At 40.6% G+C, this 13,698-nt stretch overlaps 1 protein-coding gene across 1 annotated transcript; it reads right to left on the reverse strand.

The window, feature by feature from the left end:
• Positions 1-407: 407 nt before the first annotated feature.
• On the reverse strand, positions 408-9,317 carry gorab (golgin, rab6-interacting). The gene is made up of 5 exons (XM_062424522.1): positions 9,140-9,317; positions 7,516-7,837; positions 7,099-7,200; positions 6,851-6,991; positions 408-999 (listed from the first exon to the last, which is right to left on the reverse strand). Exons 1-5 carry the CDS (start codon positions 9,192-9,194, stop codon positions 525-527), a joined length of 1,095 nt encoding a protein of 364 aa, XP_062280506.1. The 5' UTR covers positions 9,195-9,317; the 3' UTR covers positions 408-524.
• Between the last annotated feature and the right edge of the window lie 4,381 nt (positions 9,318-13,698).

Here is a 13,698-nt window from a genome sequence, read left to right on the forward strand (position 1 = left end):
TGGTTGATAAAACGGTGAAAAAAAAGCACAAAGTGACGTTTAAATGGTCCAAAACTCAAAAATATAGAGTTTGCATCAAATATTTACCTTAAACAATCAATTAATTATCTAAAAAAAGCTGCAGTTAATGATTATTCTGATTATTTAGATTATTATGATTCATGTTTTAATGAATCGTCTCATTCTTTAGTTGATAGGTGACAAAAAAAGCACAAAGTGACGTCATCAGCAAGCAGAATGAGAAGCTAAAGCATCAAATATCAGCTTTTTTTTTTACCTTAATGATGAAAACAAAGCTGCAGATTAATTTCCTGTTAGTTGTTTTTAATCTAATTTGTTCGTCACATGAAGCAGGAAGTGTTTGATTATCTCTCAGAGCAGATTTCATGTTGTGTACTAACTGAAACTCGACTTGTTTCTGTGTGTTATTGAAGTTTAAACTCTCGAACCTGCAGCTCAGACTCAGCTCAGAGGTTTGTGACAGTTTATTAGATTCATCAGATTCAGTGTTTCTATTCGGAGCATCAGGAGGCGACGCTTTCACTCTGGAGACAGTTTTCTAGTGTTTGTTCAGTGTTTGGAGCTTCAATCGTCTCTCCTTCTCCTCTTCCTCTTCCTCTTCCTCCTGCTCCTCCTCCTGCTCCTCCTCCTCCCTGTGTCTCCTCCTCTGCAGCTCTACAGTCTTTACTCGATTGCACTCCTCCCTCCTGATTCTCCTCCACCACCACGACACCATTCTCCTCTTTCCCACCTCTCTGCGCCTCCACACCGTTCCTCTTCACCTCCTCCTCCTCTTTCAACTCCTCCTCTTTCTCCTCCTTCTCGTCCTCCTGAAGCTGCAGCTGCTGCATCAGCTCCTCCAGCTTGTGAGCTTTCCGCAGCTCATTCTGCTGGATGATGGCGCAGAGATGCTCCGTCAGCTGCTCCTTCGCCTCCGTCTTCTTGTGCAGGTCCAGCTTGGAGATCACGTACTCCGCCTCCGCCTTCTCGTAACGCTTCCTGCCGAGAAAACACAAACAAACGAGAAAAATCAGAAAGAGAGAAGAGAGAAACGTGGAAAACAGTGAAGTAAAATCATAAATAGTATGTTTTTATATCTGAGCTTCCTGCAGGAGGAGAAACAAGCGCTCCTCTCTGCATTCCCCGCCTCTTTAGTTCAGTATTAACCCTTAAATACTGCCCTCGAGTCAAGTAAAGGAGGGAGGGAGGACGGAAGGAGGGAGGAAAGGAAGGAAGGAAGGAAAGGAGGAACAAGAAAAGAAAGGAGGGAGGGAGGAAGGAAGGGAGGAAGAAGGAAGGGAAGACGGAAGGAGGGAAGGAAGGAAGGAAGGCAGGAAGGACAGAGGAAAGAAGGAAGGAAGGTAGGAGGGAGAGAGGAAAGAAGGAAGGAGGGAGGGAGAAAGGAAAAGAGGAAGGGAGGAAGGAAGGAAGGAAAGAAGGAAGGGAGTAAATAAAGAGAGAAGGAGGGAGGGAGGGAGGGAGGAAGGAAGGAAGGGAGGGAGGAAGGAAAGGAAGGAGGAGAAGGAGGGAGGAAGCATGAAAGGAAGGAAGGAAGGAAAGAAGGAAGGAAGGAAGGAAGGAAGGAAGGAAGGAAGGAAGGAAGGAAGGAAGGAAGGAAGGAAGGAAAGAATGAAAAGAGGGAGGGAGGGAAGGAGGAAAGGAAGGAAGGAAGGAAAAGAGGAACAAGGAAAGAAAGGAGGGAGGGAGGGAGGGAGGAAGGAAGGGAGGAAGAAGGAAGAAAAGGAGGGAGGGAGGAAGGAACGAAGGAAGGAACAAGGAAAGAAAGGCGAGAAGGAGGAACGACGGAGGAAAGAAGGAAGGAAGGTAGGAGGGAGAGAGGAAAGAAGGAAGGAGGGAGGGCGAAAGGAAAAGAGGAAGGAAGGAAAGAAGGACAGATGAAAGAAGGAAGGGAGGAAGGTAGGGGGGAGGAAAGAGAGAAGGAGGGAGGGAGGGAGGAAGGAAGGAAGAAGGAAGGACAGGAGGAAGGAAGGACGAGGAAGGACAGAGGAAAGAAGGAAGGAAGGAAGGAAGGTAGAAAAGGAACAGTCAAAACAGACGGGGTCAATTTGACCCGACGAGGACGACACGAAGGTTAAGACACATTTCCTCTAGTTAAACTTTTCCTGAATATACAGAAATAAAGATAAAAAGTAGAATTATTCAACATTTTTGTGCAGCTGATATTAAAATGTTCTCCTGGACCTTAAATATTGATTATAAATGTATTTTTCCCCCATATAAATACACAGAATACACTCTCCATTAATGACTGATGGGCTATTTATGAATCAGAATATGAAAAATATGTAAAGTTTAAGCTCAAATATGCAACGTATTTCTCCTTCAGTGCAGCTGCAGCGTAAGAAGCTTCAGTCTGAGTCTGTTTCACTTCATATTTTAACAGAATATCAAACATCATCTTCTTCATCGGTGCGGTCGGGTGCGGTGGAATAAAAAAAAAAAATCAGATTCCAGTCGGCTGAGTCTGTGTTTAAAAATAACCATTGTTCTCCTGAATCGACTAAACATGAAGACATTTGTTTTATTAAAGTTGCTGTTGCAGCTTTTGTGCTTCTGGGTCAATAATGACAAGTTTATAAAAGAATAAAAGTTTAAATTATCATCCACTTCTCTGTTAGAGCTTTTTAAGACAACACGTTTTACACATATTTTTTGTTGAAATGATTATTAATAAGACTCATTTAAATGAAATTATACTTAATTTTCGTCCTTAAATGTGAATTTTTCTGTTTCATTTAAATCATTTCAGTCTCTTTCTGCTCCAACTGTTTAAATGTGAAGATTTGTTTCATATCATCACACACAGAGATACACACACACACACACACATACACAGAGAGACACTAACACACACACAGACCACACACACACACAGATACAGAGACAGAGACACACACACAGACACACACAGACACACAGACACACACACACACACACAGATACAGGGACACACACACACACACACACACACAGACACAGAGAGAGACACACACACATACACTAACAGATACACACTCTCACACACACACACAGAGACAGAAACACACACACACACACACACAGACACAGAGACACACCGACACAGAGACAGACACACACACACACACACACACACACACACACAGACATAGACACACACACACACACACACACACACACACACAGATACAGATACAGAGACAGACACACACACACACACACATACATAGAGACAGACACACACAGATACACACATACACACACACAGAGACACACACACACAGAGACACACACACACATAAACTAACACACAGACACACATACACTAACACACACAGACACAGACACAGACACACACACACACACACACACACACACACACACACACACGTCTCTTCACCACTAACATTGTTATAATTAGGAGGAAACACAGATCCCTTCACTCTGTTTGGAAACAACAGAACCAGATGATGTCAAACTTTTTCCCCCTAAAACTCCAGTTTGACTTTTTTTTTTTATGGAATTTTTTTTTTCCGTTTCTTTTTCTCGTCGTCGTACCTCAGCAGAGATTCCCAACGACGGATTAAAATCAACACAATCAGAGTAACGAGCGTGTGAAGGTTGAGTCCTTCAGTCTTTATACAAACATCTGTAATCATCTCACCACACAACTGCACTAATATCACTTTACACTCCTTCTCTCTCTTTCTCTCTCTCTCCCTCATCCCTCTCTCTCTTCTGACGCTAACATCCATGATGTCTTACTGCATCTGACCCTCTCTCTCTCTCTCTCTCTCTCTCTCTCTCCCTCCATCCCTCTCTCTCTTCTGACGCTAACATCCATGATGTCTTACTGCATCTGACCCTCTCTCTCTCTCTCTCTCTCTCTCTCTCTCTCTTCTGACGCTAACATCCATGATGTCTTACTGCATCTGACCTCCATGATGTCTTACTGCATCTGACCCACACAATTTCTCTCTCTCTCTCCTGTTTCATATCATCACACACACACACACACACACACACACACACACACACACACACACACACACACACACACACACACACACACACACACACACACACACACACACACACACACACAGACAAACACACTAACACACACTAACACACACTAACATACACACACACACACACACACTAACACACAATTTAAAAATGACACTAGAGGAAATAAAGATGATAAAAATGTAAATAAAGTCAAAATAAGCGACTCAATCATGGAACTCTTAATTAACGTGCACTAATGTTCCTGTCACTAATTAACGTGCACTACTGTTCCTGTCACTAATTAATGTGCACTACTGTTCCTGTCACTAATTAACGTGCACTACTGTTCCTGTCACTAATTAACGTGCACTAATGTTCCTGTCACTAATTAACGTGCACTAATGTTCCTGTCACTTATTAACGTGCACTAATGTTCCTGTCACTAATTAATGTGCACTAATGTTCCTGTCACTTTAAACTGTGTAAAGAACTAAACACTTTATGATGAGTTAATTAATCCAGTATCATAGTTATTAATCTTTTTAAACATCTCAGACAGTCTGCATCACATGTGGAGGGAAAGAAAACACACATGAGTACCGTCTGTGAGCTGCAGGGGGCGATGTTTCCAGTTTATCCAGTGTTCCCAGTATGACCAGTAAACACACATCACACCTGCTGACCTTTGAACTTCACTCACTATTATTATTTGATTACTTTTGATAATGTTCTAACCAATGTTTTCATCTGACACACACAGAGATACACACACACACACACACACACACACACACACACACACACACACACACACACACAGATACACACACACACAGAGATACACACACACACACTCACTCACATACAGATACACACACACACACACAGAGATACACACACACAGACACACAGAGATACACACACACACACACACACACAGAGATACACACACACACACACACACTCACTCACATACAGATACACAAACACAGACACACACACACAGAGATACACACACAGACACACACACACATACAGATACACACACACACACAGAGAGATACACCCACACATACACATACACACACACACAGATATACACACACACACACACACACACACACACACTAACACACAATATAACACACACACACACACACACACACACATACACTAACACACAATATAACACACACACACACACACACACACACATACACTAACACACAATATAACACACATACACACACACACACACAAACGTCTTAATCTTAAAATCATCACACTGGATTTTTTGGCCTTGTGGTCAATATTTTTCAGGCTCACACACACACACACACACACACACACACACACACACACACACACACACACCTTAACCTTAATATCCTTCCTCCATCACTTGTATTTTTTATCTTATTTAATATTTATTTCACTACTCTCTATATTTTATTATCCACATCTCTAAATTAATAATAAGTTGATTCATTATTTGAATTCTCGGATTTGAAGCTCGAGACAGAATCGTGTCATCGGTCATCAGACGTGAGGAACAATCTGAAATGTTCCTCGACACTGTGAGACGATGATGTGTTTTACTGGCTTTTCTTCCTCATCTTAATATTCTGCATGTATGATGTATTATGTATGTTTTTATCTTTTTAATCTCATGTGTTATAAATTAAATCCTGACAGTTCAGCAGCTCTTTGATGTTCATGTGATTAATGTTTAGAGTCGATGTGTCCGAAGTTCAGAGAAACACTGAAACCTTAAAAACTGCTCCAAGAATCACTTTAAAGACTTTTATCCTAAATATTAACATCTTTATTATATTTATTATTATATTTATATTTATTGAGCTTTCTGTGACTCTGACTCTTCATTCTTCCTCATGCTCTAAATGTTTTATCTCTTTATTCATCAGACTCTCAGTTTAAACCCATTAAAGCAGATTAATTATTCATCACTTTCATCCTTTTATTAACTTTTCTGACTTCGTCGTCTTACCTGATTTTATTTATTGTATTTATTCTATTATTATTATTACTTATTTAAAATGATTGCTATTCTTTATTTTCCATCTTATATTATAATCATGTTTCTTTTTTGTTCTTTAATATTGTTTTATGATCATTTTAATGTGAATTTCCTCATTTTTAATAGTATTTCAATGTTGTTGTTACTGTGCCTCCCTCTCCTCTTTACCTCTTCTCTCTTCCTCTCTCACTCTCTCCTCTTTGTCTCTCTCTTCTTTCTCTTTCCTTCCTCTTCTCTTTCTCTCTCATCTCTCTCTTCTCCCCTTTTTCCAATCTCCTCTCTTCTCTCCCTCTTCTGTCTCTTTCTCATCTCTCTCTCCTCTTCCCTCTTTCCTTTCTTTCTCCTCTCTCCCCCTCTCTTTCTCTTTTCCTCTTTCTCTCTTCTCCCGTATTTCAATCTCCTCTCTTCTCTCCCTCTTTTCTTACTCCCTTTTCACTCTCCCTCTTTCTCTTCTTCAGTCTGTCTCTCTCTCCTTCCCTCTCCCTCCCTCTCTCTCTTCTGACGTCCATGATGTCTTACTGCATCTGACCCACACTATTTTCTCTCTCTCTCTCTCTCTCTCTCTCTCTCTCTCTCTCTCTCTCTCTCTCTCTCTCTCTCTCTCTCTCTCTCTCTCTCTCATTTAAGGTTTTCTTCCCGTTAAAGGAGAGTTTTTCCTTGCTGCTCATGTGGGAATGTTTGCTCTATTTATATCAAATTAAATTAAATTAAATTAAAGAGTTCAGTCTAGTTCTGCTTTATGTGTCTTATTTATAAAGCTTGATATAGTGTATAAAGTATAGCGGTAGCAGTGACTGGTACCTGGCGGTGCTGTACTCCCAGCTGGCCTGCTCGATCTTCCCTCTCAGGATGCCGATATCATTGGACACCATGTCATCGAGCGCCTGCAGCTCCTTCTGGATCCGCTTCAACTTCACCGCTTCTGCCTGAGTCTGTTTGGACCTGAAGATTAAAAACAACAAACAACCTTTAAGATAAATGATATTCCCTCCCTTAGGCTCAGTCTGCTGTTCACAGATCATCGCCATCATCGTTTCACTCACACTTACTTTTCAGCGATAGTTTTAGTGAGCAGAGCTTTCTTCCTTTTATTTCTCTCTTCGATGATCTTTTGCTCCTGTTGAAGTTGTTCCAGACGCGTCTTTTCCCGCCTAAAAAATAAATGCACACAATTAAAATATCCACTTTAAACACGACTAAAACCACAGATCATGTCTAATATCAACTATATTATGAGTGATGTAGTATGCAGTATTACAGTAAAAGTACTGCAGTATTATAGTGATGTAGTATGCAGTATTACAGTAAAAGTACTGCAGTATTATGAGTGATGTACTTCAAACTGTACTACAGTAAAGTACAAGTACCTCAAACTGTACATAAGCCAACAGATATTAACTTTATCAATAAACATGGACAGTAAATGTGATCTGTTCAATATGAACAATAATAAAGTTTATACTAACAGTTCCACCTCTTGTTTCTCCAGCTCTTTAACAGCCGGACTTTCTTCCTCTGCAGCCGGCTTTACTTCGCTGCTCTTCGGCTGCAGCTCCACCTTCACGGACGGAGCTGCTGCTGGAGCTGCTGGAGCTGCTTGAACCGGAGCTGGAGCTGTAGCTGCTGCTGGAGCTGCAGGTGGAGGCTCATCCCTCGGCGGTGGTTTGCTGAGCTGCTGCTCCAGCGGCAGACCTGCAGACCCGGCCAGCTGCAGAGCTTTCTCTCGCTGTATCTGCTGCCGGCTACGGGAGGATGGAGCCGGTTTGCGGCCGCGTGCTGCAGCTGCATCTGTAAACACATGATTATTAATTATAAATCACACAGATATTAGTTAACCCTTTGTAGGTCGGCTTTGTGTCATGATATCTGCTCAAAAACTATCTATTGAACCCATTTAACTTTTAGGTCAATCTTTAGCACTTGTATGAGGTATGTAATGCACAGACAGACCATCAGATTGTGCTATGGTTGCTATAGATACAGGTTGTTCTATGGTTGCTATAGATACAGGTTGTTCTATGGTTGCTATAGATACAGGTTGTGTTATGGTTGCTATAGATACAGGTTGTTCCATGGTTGCTATAGATACAGATTGTGTTATGGTTGCTATAGATACAGGTTGTTCTATGGTTGCTATAGATACAGGTTGTTCCATGGTTGCTATAGATACAGGTTGTTCTATGGTTGCTATAGATACAGGCTGTTCCATGGTTGCTATAGATACAGGTTGTTCCATGGTTGCTATAGATACAGGTTGTTCTATGGTTGCTATGGATACAGGTTGTGCTTTAGTGTATAAACGAAGAATAACACAAATCACTGCTGACATCAGAGATCCTGCTGGAGACATTTTTGAAGTTGTCTTTCATGTTTTCATCTTGTACATGAACAGAATGAGTCTCTAACATGTTTTTAAAGAAAAGTTTAGAACAAATGAGGTGTGAATGAGTCTGTAGAGGCTGTAAAACATCACATTTAGGCTCAATGAGAGAAAATAAATCCATGTTTTATGGATTCTTATGTTGTTACGGCCTCAAAGAGGAAAAGCAAAGAAAATTATTTTTAAATAGCACTTTCTTGGTGTGACCTACAAAGGGTTAATAATAATAATAAACACAGGTAGACTCAATGGGCTTTACATAAAAACAAACATTTAAAAAATAAAAAAATAAAAATAAAACCCAATCATATTTTTAAAAAAAATTGGAAACATTAAAACGTACAATTAAAACAAAAAAAAACAACCAAATAATAATAATAATAAAAAAAACTAAGTACAGAAAAAATAAAAGACTAGAATAAAATAGAGCATAAAATAATGATTTGTATTGAAGTCATTAAAAGGAAAAATTAAAGATTTAAATGTTAAGTGTTTTAAAAGGAAGAGCTCAATCATAAGCGCATGGAAAAAGAAAATATGTTCACACTAATTAAGTAGACACTAATTATAATCACACAGATATGAGTTAATAATAATAATAAACATAAACACACAGGCAGACTCACTAACTATCTGAGTTAATTGATAATAAACACACAGGTAGCCTCACTAACTATCAGAGTTAATTGATAATAAACAGGTAGACTCACCTTTCTGTTGCATCCTCCGCAGGTCTTGCTCAGAGAAACCAGCCCATCCGCTCATTTTACCGCTTCAGTTTCAACCTTCCCGGAACTACACAGCTTAAATGAAACATAAAGAGTCTGTTTAAATCACTAACTTCATTAATGAATCATGATTTAAAGCAGGAAACACAGACAGAAGGACTTCATTGGTGTTGCAAACTGAGCCGCCATCTATGTTGATCAATGCCACGTCTAGGACCCCGACGCAGACCGGAGGAAGGAGCTACAGATATGCCTGATTAAAAAGAAAAAGAAAAATCACAGACGGCTATTAAAGCTAAAAGAAATACGATTATAATTCAATTCACTATCTTAACACATATATATTCTTATACTGCGAATTATAGTCTGTGTTATTTATGATATTTTCCGAATTATTTAGTGATTATAAAGAAGGCATGTTTATCGGGTGCTACAGACCCGCTCAATGGATAACTTCTTATTCTTTGATTTTATGATATTTAACCAGATAAGCTTAGATGGAAATCTGTCAAGTTAAATATTACATTACTCATTTGTAATGTCTGTAAATTCTGTCCATAGTCCACACACACTATTAAAAGATTACTGTAAATAGTACAGTACTTTTACTGTAATACTTTAACTACATCACTCATAATACTGCAGTACTTTTACTGTAATACTGCATACTACATCGCTCATAATACTGCAGTACTTTTACTGTAATACTGCATACTACATCACTATAATACTGCAGTACTTTTACTGTAATACTGCATACTACATCCCTCATAATACAGCAGTACTTTTACTGTAGTACTGCATACTACATCACTCGTAATACTGCAGTACTTTTACTGTAATACTGCATACTACATCGCTCGTAATACTGCAGTACTTTTACAGTAATACTGCATACTACATCGCTCATAATACTGCAGTACTTTTACTGTAATGCTGCATACTACATCACTCATAATACTGCAGTACTTTTACTGTAATACCGCATACTACATCACTCATAATACTGCAGTACTTTTACTGTAATACCGCATACTACATCGCTCATAATACTGCAGTACTTTTACTGTAATACTGCATACTACATCACTCATAATACTGCAGTACTTTTACTGTATAAGCATTTTTCCTGCAGTACTTGTAATTGTAATGGAGTATTTTAATATTGTTGAGTGCAGTAAGTACAGTTTTAAAAGTAAAAGTACTCAGTTTTGACTCATATATCAGCAGCTGCTACATGTGCATCTGTAAAGGGAGCTGACAGCATGTGAGGTCACAGAGGTCAAAGGTTAATTAAAGAACTACTTTGTGTGAAAGCAGCATGAAATTTAAGTAGCTGTCCTGCAAAGTGGACGGATAAACACACACATGTCTGAGTCTGGCTTATTTCATCTGTCTGTATGATACAGAGAGGAACATGATACATATACATCTTTATATTATAATTATAGTGTAATATACTTATTCCTATGTTTATGTTGCCAGCATGTTTTCAAATGTTAAAATCAGAAGCCTTCTACTTTCTGATAAGCCTCTGTTTATACACATTAAATAACCTTCATGTTGTCCTCCTGGGTCAAATTGACCCCGTCTGTTTTGACTGTTCCTTCTTTCTTTCCGTCTGTCCTTCCTCCCTTCCTTCTTCCATCCCCCTTTCTTCCTTCCTTCTGTCCTTCCTTCCTCCCTCCCTCTCTCCTTCCTTCCTTCTGTCCTTCCTTCCTTCATGTCCTTCCTCCTTCCCTCCCTCCCTCCCTCCCAACTTCTCTCTTTCTTTCATCCCCCCTACCTTCCTCCCTTCCTCTTTTCCTTTCTCCGTCCCTCCTAACTTCCTTCCTTCCTTTGTCTTTCTTTCCTTCCTCCCTTCCTTCTTTCCTTTCCTCCCTTCCTTCCTTCCTTCCTTCCTCCCTCCCTCCTTTCCTTCCTCCCTCCCTCCTTCTTCCTCCCTTCCTTCTTCCTCCCTTCCTTCCTCCTTTCCTTCCTTCTTCCTCCCTTCCTTCCTTGACTCGAGGACAACAGGAGGGTTAATGGCTTTATTAATGGTTCATTCATCCCTTACCAATGCTTTATAGACCAAAATCCATTGATGAACAGATTATTAATATTTACAGCTGCAGACTTGATGGATTATCATGTTGAGAACTGATATTATACCTAAAGACTTGCCTTAGAAAGTAAGAGGTAAGAAACAGGGGATTACTGATGAACTAAAGAGTTAAACATGTTGCCTGAGAGTGATTTTCCACTGCCTGGCAACCGCTCAGTTATTCTTATTAATGGTCTATAAAGTCTATAAAGTCATTCATTAATGCTTATAAACTCGTGTCAGAAAATGAGCCAAACCTGTTAACATAAATACTGAAAGTCTGACCTACAACACTCTGAGTTAATGCACCTGTCAACATATTACAATTTATAAACTAAACCAAACTAAACTAAACTTTACTTTACTAAACATAAACTTAACTAGATTTCATTTAAACTAAACTAAACTTAAATAGACAAAACTTCACTTAACCCTCCTGTTGTCCTCGAGTCAAGGAAGGAAGGGAGGAATGAAGGAAGGAAGGAAAGGAGGAAAGGAGGAAAGGAGGGAGGAAGGAATGAAAAAGGAAGGAAGAAGGAAAGAAAGGAGGGAGGAAGGAAGGGAGGAAGAAGGAAATAAATGAGGAAGGGAAGAAGAAGGAAGGAAAGGAGGGAGTAAGGAAGGGAGGAAGAAGGAAAGAAACGAGGAAGGGAGGAAGAAGGAAGGAAAGGAGGGAGGAAGGAAGGACATAAGGAAAGGAGGGAGGAAGGGAGGAAAGGAAAGAAGGGAGGAAGGAAGGAAAGAAGGGAGGGAGGGAGGAAGAAGGAAGGAAGGGAGGGAGGAAGGGAGGAAAGAAGGAACAGTCAAAACAGACAGGGTCAAAATTTTACCCGGGAGGACGACACAAAGGTTAAAGGCTAATCAGCTGCCAAAATACTGCACAGAAGTTTTCGGTATATTATCTATAACATTAATCCAGATTATGTTGCTTTGCATTGTTTGCATAAGAATTGGAGCCAATTTAAACATTTTTACCCGCCAAACTATCATGAATGTCTTCATCCAGCATCCACACTGCAACACTGCAGCCGTCTCATTGAAGTGACTGATGAGGCAGCGCCGCCAACGTGGGTCTGAACTCGACCTCAGAGCAGGTCCTCGTCTATTATTCATCACTCGCTGCACGTTTAACCTTCAGAACCTTCAATCGGACTTTTTCAGCTACCCATGAAAGCTGTAAAGTTTCTTATTCCTGTCATGTCATGTGCTTTTCTTGTGAATATTACCTATTAACTCATACAAATTGACAGCAGGCGTATCGTGTCTGGTGGGTGGAGGTGGAGGTGAAGGGGGGGGGGGGGGGGGGGGTTAGGGTTAGGGGGGGGGTTAGTATTCGGACAGGAAACAGGACAGAAGGTATTTCAGGATGTTGCAGGTTGAGTCTAAATGATTCTTTTATGTCTTTACTGTCATTCAGCACACACACACACACACACACACACACACACACACACACACACACACACACACACACACACACACACACTGCCTCCATTCATCTCTCTGTATTCCATCATTATTTTCATTTAAGCACAATTATACACTGACTCCTCATTTCTTTTAATCTACCCCTCAGTAATTGGTTATAGTAAAGACATAACGACTCTTTTTTCAAACCTTGGCATTACAGGGGAGTCGGAGCCAACGCTAGAAACAATGACCTCTGCTTGGCAACTAATAAAAACTGGCCTCCACATCTTTTTTGCATCTGGGGGCCAATTATGCACGAGTTAAAAGGCGAAACACCTCAGGAGGGCATAAATCGCCGGCAGAGTGGAGACAGGGGCGAGGCATGGAGGCCAGATGGCAGAGAGGGAACCACTTTAGGTTTTTTGTGTTTTGGAGGGGGGAGTGTGCCGAGGATGGGAGGGCCTCGAATCCCCCTGATTAGTGAGAGCCAGAGGGGACCACATGGCTCATTACTGCGATGACCTGCGGAGGCACATCAGGGTTAGAGGTGTGTGTGTGTGTGTGTGTGGGGGGGGGGGTGATAGGAGAGGAGGAGGCGGACGATGAACTGAGCTCGGTTCAGAAGTTCAACGCGGCAGAGAGCTGCGTGTCCACGTGTGGAGAAGAACCGGAGAAAGTTCTTCTTCTCTGCAAAAAGGTTTTTTTACACAAGACGTCAATGTGAAGTCCAGTTTATACAGAACGTAGTATGCTGGTGAAACAGGGACGATTCATTGTGGGAAACTTTCAAACCTCAACTTGACGACTTCTTCACATACAACTTTAATGGCTCAATTTGTGCCGTTAATCGATGTAAAAAGTGTCGACTACTGTTAACACGTTAAAGCTCTGCTCTGCCCACTAAAGCAGGGGTGTCAAACATGAGGCCCGTGGGCCAGAACCAGCCTGCCAACTTTTTTGCAATTTTCATACTTTTCAGAGTTATCCAATTATCCGGATTGGACCTCTCGATAAGCCAGAACAGACACCCCTGATTCAGCCCATGGAT

The sequence above is a fragment of the Scomber scombrus genome, chromosome 8 (assembly GCF_963691925.1).
Source record: "Scomber scombrus chromosome 8, fScoSco1.1, whole genome shotgun sequence".
Classification (NCBI taxonomy): Eukaryota; Metazoa; Chordata; class Actinopteri; order Scombriformes; family Scombridae; genus Scomber; species Scomber scombrus.